Here is a 19,615-nt window from a genome sequence, read left to right on the forward strand (position 1 = left end):
CTCTTCCTCTATAAACACAGTACATATACAGGTTACTATCATGTAGGGGACTACTTCATTGCTTCACATACTAATTTTTGTGGATGTACCACAAAGGGGGAAGGAATGGCCTCCAAAATCTGATGAAAATTTTAAAAAAAGAACTTCATCCTCCCTTTCTTGGCTGTACATAAATACCCCCTATATACATAAAATGTAGGGATGGGCACGAGCGAGTTCGAGCGAGTTTTCATTGAAACTCGACTCGAGTTTCGAGTCAAGTCGAGCCAAATGCTGTGTGTAGTTTCAAGTACTTTCTTCAAGTATCCTACATAGACAATATAATTATTATCAATGATACTTACTATTACTACAATTTCTTCTTCTTCTTCTTCTTATTATTATTTAATAATAAACATGAATGATAGGCGGTTTGTATCTGAATACTAAAAACTAGTTGACTGCTGACCTCGGAAAAGGTGAAGTCAAGGAGGCAAGGACATCGTTCACGAGGTTCTGGGTTTCAGTTCCGGAGGAGCAAGTATCCAGGCTCGAACCAAAAATCGTTAAAAGTTAGACTGCGTCGGCCAAACATGTTCAAACCTGCTTGGCTCAGATTCTCAACGGCTCGGCTCACATCTCATTCACTATCGAACTGCGCCAACAGCTCACCCAACCGAGCCGGCTCGAGCCGATGGCTCACCTGAACCGAGTCGGTGCCTCATCTCAACCGAGCCGGCTCGAGCTGCTCCTCAGTTGAACCGAACAGAGCCAGTTAACATCACTACCTGGGTTGGGCTTCTGCTTTGGCTCAAAAGTTAGATCGTGCAGGTCTCAGCCTTGGTGATAAGGACTACAGTATATGCCGAAGTTTACATTTGAGGCTGTCTCGTTATAAAAATCCATAGTCGTCTTGTTAATCGAGACGACATGAGATCCCATCTTCTGAACAACACTAAAAATGTTCCATATTACTGCTTACATTTTTTATGACTTTCGTTTTCCAGTCTAATCAGGCCATGATTTCAAAACGAGTTAAAACGAGCTAAACGAGCGAGCCGTTTATCAAACTCAACTCGACTCGAAACTCGACCTCAAAACAGTGACTTGACTCGAAACTCAACTCGAGAAAATTAACTTTGACTCGACTCGAATTTGCTTCGAGTTTCGAGTCGAGTTCGACTTTGCCCCATCCCTATTCCCCCATATTAGAAAGAAGTACAAATACACGATATTACCATGTAGTGGCTTACTTCATTGCTTCATGTACCAATTTTTATGAATCTACCCCCAAAAAGGGGGAATAGCTCCCAAAAAACTGTTTAAAAAGAAACAAAAGAACACATATTTACCCTCCTTCCACCGCCACGTGGTACCCCCACATAGATAAAATGCACACTAGCGGAAAGATGCATCCTTCAGGAATAAATTGGTTCCAAAATTATCTTCCAGCCTTAATGAGGGACTGAGTCATTGAGGTTTAAAGCCTTGATACAGCAGCTGCGTCAATGGGAGTTTGAAGATTAAGAATGCAGACGACCAGTAGAACGTAACACAAAGAAACTACATATTCTGTTAACGGAAATCGGGAAAATCCCGATTTCTTTCTCTGCAATTGAATATTTGGACGGATCGAGATTAGGGAAGTTCCCGAAATTTGATCTAACTGTTGAATATAGAATGCAAGCAATACCTGTGAGCGTGTAAAAATGGAATATATATGCCTATTTAGATTATTGTTTTAAACAAAACAAACATGTTTTAAACATAAAAAACGTTTTCTTTAAAAAAAAAAAAAAAAAACTTGTTCTTTTTCAACCCTGCATTTACCTAACATATTTATGTCTTCTTGTTGTGATACAATTTTGTGTAATCTAAAGAAGTTTTTGCGTCGATATGATATATAAAAATTACACGCATTGGGTTTTCTACAAATGTCAGAACGACTATTACCATTAAGTATAATAACTTATAGATAAAAATAATTATTTACAGCACTTGCGTAAAACTAAATCCGTAATCTAGTTTCACTTTAAATAAGTAATAAGGATTTTACTCATCTTAATAAGTGTAGTGAAAGCCTGAGGAACTAAAAAAACATTAATAAAAACAAATGTACTACATGGTTAGCGTTCTCCTATAGTGTGAGAGATCTGGTTCAATTTATGGTGCAAGTACACGAGGTTTAGACTCCATGTCGGTCTAAATTTATTCCATGACTCATACTGCCTCAGAGCGGGGAAGAAAATCCAATTACCTTCCCCCTCTCCAATGGACATTATACATAATTCTGTATCATCTCAATCTAGCCAATACTATTAAAATACTAATATTCCTACCATTCTGCATTACAGTATCCCCTATTACTTTCCCACCAAAACCAAATACGTTCTTCCTAAAGGCTTCCCAACCAACAGTGTATACAAGTGCACATATTTTCAAGGAAAATGATATCTCTACCCATTTTGTACCAACACCTTAGCATCGGGCTCAGACTCACTACTCTCAATGAAGCTCCCGATCAATAATCGCAATAGAACTCGGGCTTTCTCGGGCCTGCTCTCGCTATCCTCAATATGACTCGCACTCGCTCTCAACTATTGAGCCATTTCTGTCTTCCACATCTCGTTCTAATAATTCACACCGTATGTAATGACAAACATTTTGTGGAGTCCTGCTTACGAAACTTTCTTCAACTCATGTTCGATATCCTGTTTAAGGTTCGAATAGTTTCGTCAAGCCTAATATATTCTAATGTAAATGCACCCACTTCTTTTGTAAAAATAATAAACCCTTTAGACATAATAATTTATACAAAGACCACGCTAAAAGTTAAAAAGCTTACCTAATTTAGTCTTCTCTTTTTAGAAAGTTACACTCAATATTTCGGCCCACTCTGTGACCATGAATATGAGCTATGTTGTATGTTAGCTGGAATATCACTAAAGCTGTGTCTTGCTATTGTTTGACTCCTTTCCTGTAAAAGAAAAATAGGACCAAGTATTTTGAAAAGTACTCTTTATGTCAATCCACACCATAAGATTTATTACATCGGGTCATTGTCTTAGAAATTAAGACTATTTTTTGCGGACTGTTAATTATATATTAAATTTAATGTCACTTTACACTGACTTCATTAAGTTTCTATGGAAACTTTTCAATTGCGTTTTAAATTTTTGGACACTTCATTCTTTAGATATTTTTCTAGATAGGGTGCAGATTCCTTTGATAGTTTACTAACTAAACAGCTTTTCATTGAAGTTTCGTTACAGTACTTCTCTTTCCGTGGGCAGAAGAAATTTGAACCAGTTAACATACAACAGCTCGTGTTCATTGCCACAGATCGGGCCAAAATATTGGATATAATTAAATTCTAAAGAGAGAAGACTGGATTGGGTAATTTTTAATAGTATGTACTCAATAGCATCTATTAATAACTATAAGACTATACTACTTGAAATACTGTACAAAAGATAGCTTCTAATAAAAGTATTTACCTGAATCAAAATACGAACAGTTTCCTCGTCGCCACTTACAGCGGCCAACATCAAACATGTGGCTCCTTTTCCACTGGTAACTTTCCTATCCACTCCACAATTTAACAGTAAGCGTACAATTTCCTGGCGACCATGACAGCATGCGTACATTAACGGTGTCCAACCGGCTTTGTTTTTCCTATGTAAACTCCATGGTGCTCTTCAGTTCAAATAAAATACACACAAATCACTATCAACATAAAATTAACAAAAATAAATAAATAGAAAAGCAAATTAACAAAAATAAAATAAATGTATTGTAGTATTGTATAAATTAACAATACTAAAATAAAAAACTGTACTTGTTCCTGTGATAAAAAAGAAATGCAAAACATCAACATTTTCAAATTATGTTAGTGCATGCATGAATGTGGTACACTCTTGCTTAAATCAGAGGAAATTATCCAGCTACTGGCACGACTCAATTGGAGAATATATATTAATGAAAGAGGAAACAAAATACTTTTTTCCACACATCAGATCCTCTGTAGATGGGAATTCTATAACATACAAAGAGTGAAAGTGTGACTGACTGGACTGGGATACGAGTACCGGTCCAAGCAGTCACTTTTTCACTCTTAGTATGTTAATTGGATAAATTAATTATTTAAAAAAAAAAAGATAAAATCAAAATAATTACCAAAGCAACAAATACAAACTGCAACAATAAATTATTAATCAATAATAGCTGTTGAAACGAAAAAAAAAAAATTATTTGAAAATATTTCCTTTTTGTTTGGTGCTTATTTCGTTATGTATATTGTATCACTCACTCTTTTAAATACCAAAGTGACTAGGACGCAGGACTAAAGGACTGGATATCGTGAACATCCGAATTCTGACGCTGGTATTCATCTCACGAGACGTTTAACACAACTGGGCACTAAATTCTTATTCAAGTTTTCCATGCATAAGTGGTTAGCATACTTGCCTTGCTTGGGAAAGTTTTGGGTATGATCTTCGGTAGAAATATGTGTGGTTCAGATTCCACGATAGACTAGGTTCTATCTCACGTAACTTCAGTACAATATACTGCATGTAATCTTTCAAAACCCTACACTCTACTTACTACTTTGAAGCTTTTGTTACAAGCATTAGTGCCAATTTCTCAACAGACCACAGAAAGATGAAGAAAACAGTATTCCAACATAATCTACGAGAGTAAGTCAATAAGTAACTTCAATATTTTTGTATTTCTTTTCAGGTTGGTTCTACGGAATTGTGTGCTCACCAGATGCTAGGTGTCACCCTTGGCTTCGCCTGTGGTAGGTTGCAGCGTTATAAATCAGTGCGCTTTGCGCTGTTGCGGAAGTAAAGATGGCCACGCCACACACTGTGTGCACCAAAGAACATGTTATGTCATCCGCTTTTTATGGTTTGAAGAAATACCTGGAGCGGAAATTCATAAAAGACTTTCAGGACAATGTGTTGCCACAGCGAAGTGTTTAGCAGTGGATTGAACAGTTCAAAAGTAGTCGAACAAGGGTGAAGTATGAGGAAAGAGCAGGACGTCCAGCTACAGCAACAACTGATGACATTATTGAACGAGTAACGTGCCTTGATTCTGAATAACAGACGAGTGACTGTTAAGGAAGTGGCAATCCATATGCACAATAGTCATGGTTCTGCATATGGCATGCATAGCAGGCTCAACTTTCACAGTCTGTATGAGATGGGTTCCGATAAAACTGGATGAAGAAAACAAGCGAAACCGTGTGAGAATCTGTCTGCAGCTACTGGGCCCTTATGCTAAGGTGAAGAGTTTCTCAGGCGAATCATCACTGGGCATAAAACGTGGATTCATCACTTTGAACCCAAGAGCAAACGCAGAGCATGAAATGAAAGCACCTCGGATCTCACGTCAAGAAGAAATTCAAAAGTCAGCCTTCTGCAGGGAAAGTGATGCTCACAGTGTTTTGGAACTCACAAGAACCAATCCTGGAACATTACCTGAAAAAGAGGTCAACAATAAACAGTAAAATGTACAGTGATACGTTGGTAAGCAAGCTGAAGCCTGTAATTCATAATAAAAGTCGATGTCGACTGTCGGAACGCGTTCTTGAGTTGCATGAGAATGCGCGTCCACATACAGTCGAATTTAAGAGAAGAGAACCTCCACTGAAGATTACACAAGATCAGGAAAGCTCATGGAAGCACTCCCTCACGGGAAGTGCATGAAATCTTCATACTTGATCGGCGAATGACCAACAGACAGATTGCTGAGTGGTCTTAACTACTGTAAGCGTTGACCGAATTATCACCCAGCATCTGGGAATGAGCAAGGATTCCGCGAGCACCAGTTGATCAAAAGTTTACCAGACGCAAAAGTTTAAGGAACAATCTTAATTTCTTCCGGACAAATCCAGATGCCTTTCGCACTCGATTCAGAATAGTGAGTGAGTCTTGGGTCTACCATTACCAACCAGAGTCCAAACAAAGTTCCAAGCAGTGGAAACACCCCTCATCCCTCCTCCGAAGTCATTGCTCTCAGCTAAAAAAGTAATGGCTACACTTTTCTGGGATCCGGAAGGGATAATGATGGTGGATTATTTTTCAAAGGGGCGAACAGTGACTGGGGAGTAATATGCAAGTCTTCTAAGACAGTTGCGTGATAATTTTCGGCAGAAGTGTCGTGGGAAACTGACAGCAGGCCCTAGCCACAAGTTAATCATCGCATTGGCAGCAACTCACGATTGCGGTTATAGATTGGTCCCCACCCACCTTATTCGCCCTGATTTAGTACCTTCTGACCGCATCTCTTTCCAACGCTCAAAAAGAAGTTGGAAAGTTTTCATTTTGACACTGATGGTGACGTAATGCGTGTCATAGATGAAATTTTACACGCCTTTCAGTTTAACGTTCCGCCACTATGCCTCTTGGTTAAGGGAGACGGATGATTATTGTGAGTGAGTGATGATGGAAGAATCGGTGGAATGAGAATGTGGGAAGAAACGAAAATACCTCAAGAAAACTCACGGACACGATGTTGCCCACCACACACTTACTTGGCAGGGAATCGAACCAGGGACTTCACGAACCACAGGTAAGGTCTCTACCATCGAGCCACCGTGAACCCCGAAATTTTACACACCTTCGACAAATCATTTTTTACCAGCAACATTAACGCACTTGAACATCGATAGGAAAAATGTGTTAACTTCTCAGTGGAGTATGCTGAAAGGTAACACCATCCATAAACTCTTTGTTGCTCCGTTCATAGATAGGCTTAGAATTTTTCTAACAACTCTCGTATACTTTTAATGAAGAATAAACTTCTGTTCGAATTAAAAAAAAAAAAAAAAAAAAAGTCCACTGTATATACTGTTCACCGTTATGCAAGAATTCTGATATGTAACATGTTCACATAGTGCCATAAATACACAAATAAGATTCTGTCAAGTCGGAAATACTGCATTATTTATGTGACATAGATAATAAAGCTAGTGGATATCTTATATAACTGCACTGACTGCAGGGACCAGTGGCCTAGTCCTGCTAATTGGTTGGCTGGTTGGAGTTAGCGTGTACGCCTTTTCAGCACCGAAAGTATATGAAATGTGGACTCACAATTTAAAGTGGAATCCAAATCACCGTATTGCGTTCAAATTTCAAAGCTCTACCACGGGAATCGAATCCGTGAACATCAAAAACATGCGCTAGCCACTAGACTAGCGGGAAGGACGTGTGGTCTTATAATAAGGCTCTCTTGGTGGCAAGATAATGTGGTGCGGAACGGCCTATTCTGTGAGACTTGCTCTTGCATGATGGTATGTGAACCCGCCAGTTGAACCGTAGTTATTGGAGCCCACGTTAATAGTAAGTCTCATCCTTCAAATTCTGTTTTGCATAAGAAGGCAAAACAAGAAAGTCCAAACTCAAACGCACTGCAATGACAAAGTTCTTTCAATGATTGATTGCTAACATGCATTCACATATACAAGGTGTTTCAAAACAACACCGACAACGTTTGAGAGGTGATTCTTGACACCAAGATCAGATCAAGATCATAGCTGCAAAACTGAGACCTACTGTAGTCGGGTCAAACTTCATTTAGAAACTAATATGTGCCCTATCCAAAAATCCATGTTTCAGAATCCTAGGGAACTCACCCAACAATTTTCATGGAGGCAGTTTGGCTACGGGCATATAATTTGAAGTACTCACCAACTACCTCTATAAAAATTGTTACGGAAGTCCCGCAGGATTCTGAAACATGGATATTTGGATAGAGCACATACTAGTTTCTAAATAAAATCTTGACCCGACTACGGTAGGTCCCATAGTATTGGAACTATGGAGTTTTAACTTCATTTTTTTATGTTTTCGGCGGCCTATAACTCCGAAAGGAAGCATTTCTGCACCCAGGTTGGTCTATAGTTTTTGTCTCATCTTGGTGTCAGGAATCACCACCCAAACATTGTCAAAGTTGTTTTGAAACACCCTGTATATTTGGAGGAGTACAGATTTTATTATTATCTGGACTCATAAATCTTAGTTGCAGCACAACTTAATTCATTTTTATTTTTGCCACTAGTGACTACAATTTTAGAAAGACTGCATTTGCAAGAGGTGTACTAAATTCATTTTTTTTCTAAACCAGTTTTACAGTTAGAAAATATTCAATGTTAAGGAACAACTGAAAATTTTGAAGATCATTAAAACTTTAAGCTAGGCCTCTGCCTGAAAATGTCAAATGAACAACCAGATTATCAGTAAACTGCATTGTCATGGTGTTACTCTGATTATTTTAATATTATTATTACACGTTTGATTAAAACCTCTGTGTTTCAATTTATTTTTCTTTAGTTTTGGCAGAAAATATGTTTCGCACGCAAGTAACAAACGAAGAGGTTTTAAAAAGAATAGGAGAGAAGAGAACGCTTTTATCCAGCATTATTCGTAGAAAAGCCAATTGGACACATCTTGCGAAGAAATTATTCTTCATATTACTGTAGAAGGAAAGATGAAAAGAAAACAAGGAATAGGAAGAAGAAAACAATTGATCGATAATTTGAAGAACAAAAGAAAATATTAGGAGTTAAAAAAGTAAGCTAAAGATCGAGAAACGTGGAAGAAACATTTCCAGGCCCAAAGCTAAAAACAGTAACAATAATAAAAAACTCATTCGTCACAGGACCTGCCAAAAGGATGAATACTTAATATGTTTTCAAAGATTTAAAGTTCTCTTGATACTTTAAAACTTAATCCTTAAAATACATGAGTGTAAAAAAGTTTTGTAGTATTTGCATACGTGAATTGTTTCTGGCGTTATTTGTTACATAATCAAAACAATTCAAGTTATTGAAATTGCTCGCTATTACGGGTATATATAGGTTATTTCATGCTATGTCCCGTGTGTGACTTGGCAGTTGCAAGGATGAAGTTGAATAAGTCTAATTCGGAGGTTTTACAAGTTCGAACTACGCCGTAACACCATGCAAGCAACTCGGAAACTTTTGACGTACGAAAAGTGATGAGACAGCTGATCATCACAACAATCACATAGTTCGAAAGCTTTCGCTCGAGTTAAAAACCTTGCCGATCAGCCAAGATCAGGCAGACCGAAAACCGTAGATTCCGAGGTCGTGCGCTAGGACATAAAGGAACATCGGATGACTAACACTCGGAGTTCATCACGCGAGCTCGGTATCTCAGAATCCAGTGTGTTTGTCATCTCCACTACTTCGGCCATGGTTGTGCCTCACGAACTGACCCCACCTCAAGCAGAGAATGATGGATATGTGGAAGAAACTCCTACAAAACCTACATAATCCGCACTTTCTGAAGAGAATAACAACGTGCGACGAAAAGTGCATACCTTTTCGAAATCTCACCTGCATAAGCAGTGACCAGGTGCCATAATAATCTATTACCACATCCAGAATGGGTGTTTCGGATAGTCGAACCATTAGTGCCACCCTGTACTCCAAACAGTTGAAGCAAATGCTAAAATACCCTACATTGGTGAACACAAAGCGAACGCTTCTGCAGCAAACCCACCCATACTTCTCGAATGACCCGGAATGAACTCCACGAATTTACGGGAGCTGAACTGATACCACACCCACGATATAGTCAAGAAATTACACCTTTGGATTATTACTTGTTCCGACCTAAGGCTAACTTCGATGCTGCAAGAAACAAAAAGATGTGGAAACTAAAGTACAGGAGATCTTAGTCTCCAAAAGCAAGAAACTGTATTGAGGAGGATCTAAAAACTGGATGAAAAATCGCTTTTAACATGCACCACGATAGCCTCTACTTTGAATGTTACGCAGCTTTCCTTGCAACTGTATATATAAAGCAAGTGACCGAAATATAGCAAACTTTTGACTCATTCGTGTGTAATTATGATACTAGTTAATCACTAACTAAAAAAAATTGCAATACAGTATTTCCTACCTCTGAATTAAGTGTAGAATTGTTTCCTTGTCGCCAAGATTAGCTGCTGTATGTGCATCAAAAAGACAACCATCTTCTTCCACAAACGGTTGGGTAAAGTATTCATATTCATCACCCATTGTATCTATTCAAAAGTAACATAAAGGTTTAGAATTATTAAAGAACCGTAATAAGTACACAACTAAATACAATACTTAAACACACTGAAAAAACGAACGATTATCTAAATAATATATTAATATTAGCAAAAAGACAAATTTCTTAACTTGAAAAAAAGTATGTGAAATAAGTGTCTGCTGTCTACTGGTGCCTGCCGACATTTTTGGGACTTTTTTTTTTTTTTTTTTTTTGAGGCGGGGGTGCTTTAGTTTCTGTTTCTTATGACTTTTTTTTGTTCAAAAACAACTTTTGTTTTCCTGTAGTAAATTCTACAATTACGAAAGCTACATAGAGTATTTGTTACTCTTCTATTTGAGTAAGTACATTTTAAAAATATTTTCTGTAGCCCGTTAGGAAAATCGCACAACTATGTAATATATACCAAAATGTCCATAAAATTCGCCTCTATTCAACTCAATATCAAAGAATATAATACAGCTTATAGGTAGATTTTTATTAGAACAATTACGTTCAAAGTAGCCCCATTTATGGGGCTACTTTGAACACGCATATTTCATTTTTTTTTTTCTAGCTGAAGACATTATCTGACAACAATGGTTATTATACAAAGTGACAGTACTCTTTCGTGCCATGGATTTAAAAATATAAAATTGGGCTTACAGCATGTTGTTCACAAAATATTTAAGATATTTTTTTTCGTAATAAAGTAGCTCGGTAATTGTTTAGAATAGCTACTTCTCATCTCCCGTGCACGTGGATACTTCTTACTGTTGTACTACCTACAGAAATGATTCCGTATCATGTACAAGTGGTAATAGAACACACAACAAACGCAAATCATGTTGTGTTCACACTCCAACATGGGAGTGTGAATACAGCGTGATCTGGGTTTGTTGTGTTGTATTACGACTTGTACATCAAACAGAATCATTTTTATAGGTAGTACAACTGTAAGAAGTATTTACATGCACGGGACATGCGATATATGTTTACCGGTATCACTGGTTTTAGAAATTCTTACATAATTTCTAAAAACAAAGATAGAATAGAATAGAATATTTTTATTGTCGTTAAGTCTGTATGCAGACAATAGACAACGTTAAATGCAGTTTTATAACTATTTTTTTAAATCCCTATTTCAATATCTTCTTCAAATTCCTTAATATTATAATATGGTACAGTCGGTTAGGATTGGACGTGCAAAGCTCTAGATTACTGATTCCCCTTTCTGTACTAAAGTTTTATTATTTAAGTCACATAGTATTGCCGAGCGGGCGTTAGTGAGTGAAGGCGGGTTAGAGCCCCGCAGGGCATGTTGTTTTGTCCATTTTGGAGTCGCCATCTGCGGAAGTTAACCCAGTGGCTATGGCGTACGTCAGCACGAGTATTTACACCTGTACTGGAAGCACATCAGTTGGAACGTAGGCAAATCTTTAGTTTAGGTAAGGCAGTGACAGGAACTGATTGCATTAAGTACAAGGGCAATATTGTAGTAAATTAAAGTCCCCTTATTACTGCCTTTTTAAGGTCGTACATAGTCTATGAATAATCCCTAGCAACAGAAAGGAACCAATGACACCTGTGAATAATACTAACAGTGACGGGATATCACTGCCTTGCCCAAAGTAAAGAGTTACCGGAACGCATATTATCAATCTCAACGCAATTATTTGGACATATGCAAGAGTAACAGTCCAGAAAAAAATAGACTCGTTTCACGCAAGTGAACATTTTATTTTTAAATAGGACGAACTATTCTCCACCTGCAGTTGCACAAAAAAAAAAAAGTTTCCTTAAGTTTCACTAGAAAACTTCACTTCGGTAATAGTATACATGAGAACCCCCTGATCTGCGTTTCTTCTGTGTTCTATTACCACTTCTACATGAAATACCATAAATTTTCTACGTATTACAACAGTAAGAAGGGGTTAAGTTTAGAGTTACCCCTCCGCTTTTTATGGAAATCAGGAAAATTTACAGGAGAAATGAGGTAAGAAATGATAATTTGAACCTTTTATTTGATGTTTAGAAATGTAAGTTCGGCAGGAGAGTTATGTTTAATACGAGAAAAGATATGTGGAAATTAGTACTATTTGCTGGATGCGGAAGGTTTCAGCAGCATGGTAGTTGTAAAAATATGGCGAATATGGCGAACAGGTGTAAGGGATGCGCAAAAATATTGAAGAAAACCTTTTAAATTTTTGTGAAGCACACGGAGTACTGAAGTTAAGTGAAATGTAACAATGTTTAATATTTTAAGCATTGTTTTTTTATGTTGCAAAGTCCAAGGGCAACTTCAGACTGGAGGGGCAACTCTAAACTTAAGCCGTAAGAAGTATCCATGTGCACAAGACGTGCGATATGCGTTAAATCCCCCCCCCCCTCACACACACACACATAGTCATAGATAAAGTACAAGGGCACTACACATGTAGATATAAAGTACAGGTACGTTCTTTTTTATTTTCGTATCAGTCGGTAAGTAAATAAAAGTCACTTTGTTACCCCTTTGTAAGTTCGTACATACTCAATGAATAATCCCTCACTTCTATCAAAAAAAAAAAAAAAAAAAAGACTGTAATCAGCTGTAGAGCCTGAAACACATCAACATGCACATACTTTTGACTGAAAGAAATATGGTAATTAACACATCAAACGAGTATGACATTTGTTGTAAACTCATAAATAACAAAAATACAAATTCTGATAACATTTGTTGCAGTTCCTACCTATGTTCTTAATAATTACACCAGTATAAAATGTACATTTGACATAGAACACATGAATTCCTTCGGAAGCTACCATGTCTAGGTCAGGTTGCTAGACATTGTAATACGTAGCGTGTAGGAGAAAACTAAATGCGAGTTTATACGCCGAAGTCCATTTTCGTATGCTCGCTTACTGGGTTGGTCAAGGAGTGTTCAAGTTAACGTAATCCCTAATGAGAGTCTATGTTCTAAGATCTTTTGCGATGACATGAAACATTTCCTGCATAAGAAGGAGGCTAGAATTGTTGTGGATGTGGATGTTGTAGGAAATAGTAAGCAAGATTTAATAGTATTTGGGTGGATGGGATTTGCCACTGCGTATGTCTGTTTGAGATGTAACCTTTCGCATCTTTTCTAAAGTACATATCAACCAATTAAAGGTTTGTGAAGAAGATGTCAATTCGCTCTAAAGCTAATGAAACAGCTGGCCAGTAAATATTATGCCGTTTCTAACTATGCTTCGACAGGCTTACTCTATTTTGGGGATCAATATGGCTGACAAGATGCACAAAAGTTTATTTTCATTTGCGCGTGTTTGTGTTGTGTGACTGGTAAGGTTAATATCACAATGAAGTGCGTTTTAATGCAAATAAAGTTTACAATTAAGTTGAATCTAACTTCAAAGTATATTAAACAATCTTAAGTAAGTATGTGGGGGAGAAATGGAAACTTCGGTTGTTGTCCTGATTTAATGGAAAGTTTAAGTGTTTACGCAGTTGCTTTTCGATTGTATTTTTTAGAAATTGTTCAGATAAATTTCTTAGTGATAAGGAAACCTCTTATTATTTTATTAACCGCTGACAGCTACTTAACGGGCATGAAAAGATTGTGTTTCCAAATTCCGTTCGATCAAATACTGCGACGTTTAGCAGGCCACCTACATTCAAGTACCGGAAGGGAAGAAGTGACAGTGTTAGAATATTGTTAGAATTGATAATTTATGCCCATTTATATTGTATTTCAGTTTCGATATTAGTGATAAATGTTTTGAAAGAAGCCAATACACCGACTATTGCGAAAATATAGACATTTTATTTGGATGACGTAGCTTTACGAATACATTCAGAACTTCGAGACTGTACGAGAAGTTTCCGAAGGTATTAATTCTTACTCGCACCAGGTAAATAGTATGTTGAAGAAACCAGGTCTGCTTTTCTTGCCAGAATAGAAATAATTACAGGCGTGAAGTGACATCCTTGAGATTACAGGCGTGAAGTGACATCCTTGAGATAAAAAGTATTAAAACCTTGCCGGAAACTTTGATGTTTTGTTTTATAGTTGTACCTTACCGGGTTAATCGAGAGTACCAAGCTGCGCAGATTGAGGTAGGCGATATCTTAACAGAGTATATCCGTAGTATTGTTTCACTGCATAGCAAAACAAGAGGGCTGTGGAGCAACTCTTAGATCTTGTTCAGTGCAGATTCATTGTACGGATTCATACGTAAACTCATTGCGTAGACAGTATACTTCTTTTTCTTTAAATAGACTCTCTGTACCTTAAACAATCATTTTTGGGATGTGGACTTCCATTCCTCTGTGCAGATTCATTTTAGGGCCGTTTCAGTGTACGTACACGGTAAGAACTATTGTACAGAAAACACAGTCGTAATCGACTTGTGTTAGACGGTCAGGAAAAAGCGCAAGTGCGGACGACCTGCGGCGGGGTTGCGTCCTAAAAAAGTAGGCACATAAGTGATAGTGGATACCGGTATACGCATGAGATAATAGCACAAAACCCAATATGGCATATGATTAATGGCATTACTGCTGTATGGCTGGACCAATTTGAAAATCGAAAAAAAAAAGTACCAAACTATCGCATTCGGTTATACAAGGGCTAGACAAAAAAATCTAAAAACGCTTCATACAGGACACACAAGTTCGGCCCCCCACTGTAGAACGCGTTTTGGGATCAGCGATCGTTTTTTGTTTTCAATGTGTCATGTGGACCTTCCGTCAGAGTGTCGTGGTGTGAAAGTGGTGCTGTAAAATGGGCGACCTTGACAGACTTCGAAAGAGGCATGATTATTGATGCCCGTCTGGTTGGAGCATCAGTGGCAAACATTATGGGGGTATCGAAAGGTATAGTGTCCAGTGTCACGAGGATATACACAATTCGTGGGCAAACCACGTCTGCAAAGCACAACAGTGGTCTAAAGATAATCCTTTCAGATTGGGACCGGAAGACATTAAAACTGATTGTAGCAACTGAAAAGAGGATCACTGAAATGAAAATTACGTCTGAACTCAATTCCGTCTTACAGAATCCGGTTTCATCGAAAACAGTGCGACGGGAACTTCATAAAATGAATATTCATGGCAGGGACGCTATCGCCAAATTCCTGGTCACAGCAGTAAATGCGAAGAGGCATATCCAGTGGTGCAAGGACGACAAGGCGTTGACTCATGAGCAGTGGAAACACGTAATGTTGTCCGGTGAATCGACCTTCACTTGTTTCCAACAACCGGCCGTGCTTACGTATGGAGAACACCGTCGCAGGCCTATAATGCAGACAGTCTGCTTCCAACTGTAAAGCATAGGGGTGGTTATGTTACAGTATGGGCAGTGATATCGTGGTTTTCTGCAGGTCCCATCATAGCCCTGCATGGAATGATGCATGCTAAGGCGTATGAGCCCATTTTAGGAGACCAGGTTCTACCCATGGACCAAATATGGTTCCCTCATAGTGATTGCATCTACCAAAATGATTTGGCACCCTACCACGCTGCGAAAACTGTGAAATCATGGTTTGAGGAGCATTACCAGAAGCTATCACACCTCCCCTCGGTTCCTCAATCACTAGAACTGAACATCATTGAGCCATTGTGGTCTGAGTTAGAAAGGCGTGTTCGGTCTCATTACCCTCCACCAGGATTCCTTTAACGAACTGGAGCACTTTTGGAGGAACAATGGTACAAACTTTCACACACCACGATTCAGGAGCTGTATACGACCATTCCATGTCGGATCTAAGCTGTTTTGGACGCAAAAGGAGGCTCAGCTCACACTTTTGCAACCTTTTTAGATTTTTTTTTTTTTTTTTTTTTTTTTTTTTTTTTGTCCAACCCCTGTATTTGATTGGAATAGATTGTTACGTTATATTAGCTAAAAGGCATAAAAACTACAATGCAAAAAACACAAACGAGCCTATGCTAGGTGCTCACTAAAAACGCGAATACTATCTTACCGAGTTAAAATAGGTGGAAGCTGGTGGGCCCGCGCGGGGTGCGTCCGATGGAAGCAGGCGCGTCAGCGATTGTGTGTATACGCGAGGGAAGTGAAAAAGATGTGGGTTTCAGCAATCATACAGATTTCAAAACCACTTGTCATAGTTTCATATTAGTAACGCTTAACTTTAAACATAAAATACAGCATATACTTCAGGATTACATTACCGTTGAGTTAGAAGTCTCTTGCCTTCAAAACTGAGGCTTCTGAACTTTTGCAATTTCAAGAAGGTCGTGTACAACAGTTGGCTTAACTGTCGCTCGTTCTTTTTGAATATTTCTATATAACTCTCACATATGTCACACCCTTGATATACATACGCCATTACCATGCTGCCTTTCGCGCTACTATATCATAACAAGTGTATGCACCCCTCCGCGAAATAGTTCATCCGCCTCCACATAAAGTGTCCCGTTTACGTCAAAATCAACCACTTTCTTAAGTTTTACTATTCTCCAATTAATTGGGAAATTTCCTAAAATTGGCCCGGTAATACAGCACTTAATCCTAATTAATTACTTTACGTGTAAATTATGTATTTGTACGTTGCTAAAGACGTCATAAGTAATGTCCTAATGTTTTCATTGCTTGCATGTTTGTGTTCCAGGGTAACGTAACACATTACTAACGTAAACTTTGCAAGTTTGTGGATCTCGTAACTCGGACACTTCTTTAATTATGAGTTAGCACATTGATTTCAGATACGTAACTCACCTTGTATACTCTGGTTACCAGCAACCTTATGGGCGAATCCTGAATAACCGACTTGACTTTCATTAATGTATTTTACATATATACACGTCTTAGTTTGTGCGTTTCAGTTCCGGAAATTCTGATGTTTCCTGCACATGAGATCCAAGACTTCAAAGATCTTAACAGAAATCCAGTGCACAGTCAGCTCTTAATTTTTTTTTTATATAATAATTTGTAAGTCTGTAGCCCTACATAATGTATCCATGTTCTTCATATCTATCTTAGAAATATAGTCTCTCTCTTAAAACTTTTCCAGAAATTTCTATTTTCATGCCCCTGAGATCGGAATGTGTTAGTCTTACCGCCGCGGGGAGTTAAGATCTGCGGTGCATTCTTAGGAAAGGGAAGAGCCGATTCGACCTGGAAGCAGGGTTTGAAAAAACCCGGGCTTTTTTGAAAAAGCCCAACCCACCTGGGCCCACCATGACGTCAAGCTGGCCCGCCATCAAAAATTCAATTTTTTCGAAATTGGTGGGGGTACAAATTCTAATTTTAGTGGTACAAATTGGTACATATTGAGTACAAATTTTTGGTACTGTTTTAGTTTGAATATGAAATTTGTGCGGGCCAGCTTGACGGACGTGTGTTAAGCTCTCAACTTTACCCTATATCAGCAGATAGACGTTAACTGAAAGATCAGGTAGAAATATGTTGATGTCTGCTCAGTATTGCATCGGACTTCCGACTGCCCGTACGTTGCCAACGCAGGACAGCCCTGTCCAAGGAGGAAAAACAGGACAGGAATTGTGTAAAATGCATTAGGAATGGGTATACAGTATGTTAGTAAGATGATAATGAAATGAATTGCAGCTTCCGGGTGTTGGTCTAGTTTATTATCCTTGCTGCATATAGCACACAAACGGTTGTCATCACATGAATTAAAGTCTATACAATTAAGCCAGTACAGGGGCCGCGGTGGCTATGATAGAGAGTTCCCCTCTTGTGCATGGTGGCCTTGGTTCGATACCAGCTCGCGCCAAGTGAGATTTGAGGTGGACAGACACCGTGTACGTGGGTTTTCCCGGGGTTCTCCCATTTCCTCCAACTTTCTTAATTTCATTCATTTCTCATCACCGTCTCCTTTAACCTGGCCGGTATAACCGTTGGACGTAAAACTAAAAGTTTTTTTTTTTTTTTTTTTCATTTAAGCCAGTACGATTGCAGTAGGGTACAGTAGCCACACGCACATCAATATTTATCCATATTAACAGCTAAGTTACGTTATTAGCACTCGTTCCGTCATTGTACAAATTAACGTTTATTGAATGTACTTTATCGTATCCATTGCATACGTGTTCATTTAATTTAATTAAAATCGTCATAAATAGAACTACATTATATTAATTTCGTCGTATAATAACAAAAGGATGATCATTTAATTGTAGGAGACAAAGCACAAGGTATGGAAAACTTAATAACCTATTAAACAAGTATGCTGTTGAATGTAAAGGTATGCATTCTACTGAACTTAGTAAGGTACTTTATTTTTCCTGGCGTGAATGCCATTATTTGTAAACAGAAGAGAAGATAATCCAGTTACGGAATTCTCACCGATAACAGACTATTTTGACACTAGTACGGCATATTCATATTTTCTCTTATCGTCAGGGTTGGCAAAAACCATGGTTTTTATTGAAAAAACCTTTTTTGTTTAAATAATTTGTTTTATATATTTATATCATATATGGGCAGAAATAAGTTTGTTTCGTTTTGATGTTATTATGCAGCAACCGGGTTATGGTGGAAGGGGTCACATAAGCTTAAAGCGGAATAAAAACCGCTTCTCGAGTTACATCCGAGAGAAATTGTCCTCCATTTGAACTCGGAACCAGGACTAATTGGCCACAAATGCGATACGTCTGCCGACTCACTCACGAAGGAATCCTGATAAAAATATGTTGTACTGATCTTTATATGCTTCTTAATATAGCTGTCAAGAGTCATTTCAGAAGGACAAAAAGATCAACAGTTGCACAAGTGAAACCATTATACAGAATTACATATGGACAATTTCAAAGCTACAGGGTACAGAAGTACTAATTTAGTTCAAGTTAGTTAACAATGACTTTTATTGGTCCAAATTAAAGAAACACGAAGACTTAATTTGCATATTAGTAAGAAAAGTGAATAAAGATACGAATTATTTGAGTCCACTTTGTCTCAGACTCATTTATACATGAATAGACACCGAAGATACTTCTCATTTCACTGAATGCCTCTCGTGGGGTCTGTATGACTCCTCTCCCCCCGCCACACACACACACAAAGTACGGCATTTCGATGTATTTTATCAATAGTAAACATTGAAACGAAACGATATTTGGAATTTTTCTTTGATTGCAATTACATAACAATAATAACAACTACAAAAAAAAAAAAAAAAAAAAAAAAAAACACAAAACAAACATTTATAAACTTATAAAGAAAAGTTGTTTTTGTATTATAATCTTTTTGAGTAATGAATGGGGAATTTAGGTCTGAATATAACCCTTTTAAATTCTTGCCTTTTTCGGCGTTTTTCTTGAGTCTCAGTTAAGCAGCGACAGTGTCATCCCTATTTATTCTAGGATCATGGTTTATACCTCGTTTTTCTCAGAATGGAACAGCCTTTCAAACGGTACGACTTACATGTCCCTATAATATGCCAGAAGGTAATTATTTGAGGGAAAGTCGGGAATTTTTAGCAAAAAAAAAAAAAAACTTCTTCAAAGTTTGGGCCCCCCTGAGCCTCTGCCGGGTCTGCGCACAAACCTCCAAAAATTTGGAAAAACTCTACGTAGTGTACTAATTACTTGTGGCAAATTTGAATTTCCTGTCTTGAATAGT

General features: G+C 37.9%; 2 protein-coding genes across 5 annotated transcripts in view; one reads left to right on the forward strand and one right to left on the reverse strand.

Annotated features, from left to right (window-relative positions):
• Positions 1-12,972, reverse strand: part of LOC145690275 (uncharacterized) — a 48,001-nt gene extending 35,029 nt beyond the window's left edge. Inside the window, exons 1-3 of the mRNA XM_081765026.1 lie at positions 12,767-12,972; positions 9,918-10,041; positions 3,477-3,675 (exon numbers count right to left, since the gene is read on the reverse strand). Of these exons, the coding sequence (XP_081621152.1) occupies positions 3,477-3,675; positions 9,918-10,041; positions 12,767-12,842 (399 nt within the window). The 5' untranslated portion in view covers positions 12,843-12,972. The remainder of the gene's footprint in view (positions 1-3,476; positions 3,676-9,917; positions 10,042-12,766) is intronic.
• The window catches only part of LOC145690274 (DDB1- and CUL4-associated factor 8), a 56,943-nt gene continuing 50,270 nt past the window's right edge, over positions 12,943-19,615 (forward strand). The window contains exon 1 of one of the 4 annotated variants that reach the window (XM_081765021.1): positions 12,943-13,077. The gene's annotated coding sequence lies outside the window, so the exon portion shown is untranslated. Of the gene's footprint in view, positions 13,362-19,615 lie in introns of all 4 variants that reach the window. The other 3 variants (XM_081765024.1, XM_081765022.1, XM_081765023.1) reach the window with 3 other exon arrangements.

Source organism: Thermobia domestica, chromosome 7, assembly GCF_964235325.1.
Source record: "Thermobia domestica chromosome 7, izTheDome1.hap1.1, whole genome shotgun sequence".
NCBI lineage: Eukaryota > Metazoa > Arthropoda > Insecta > Zygentoma > Lepismatidae > Thermobia > Thermobia domestica.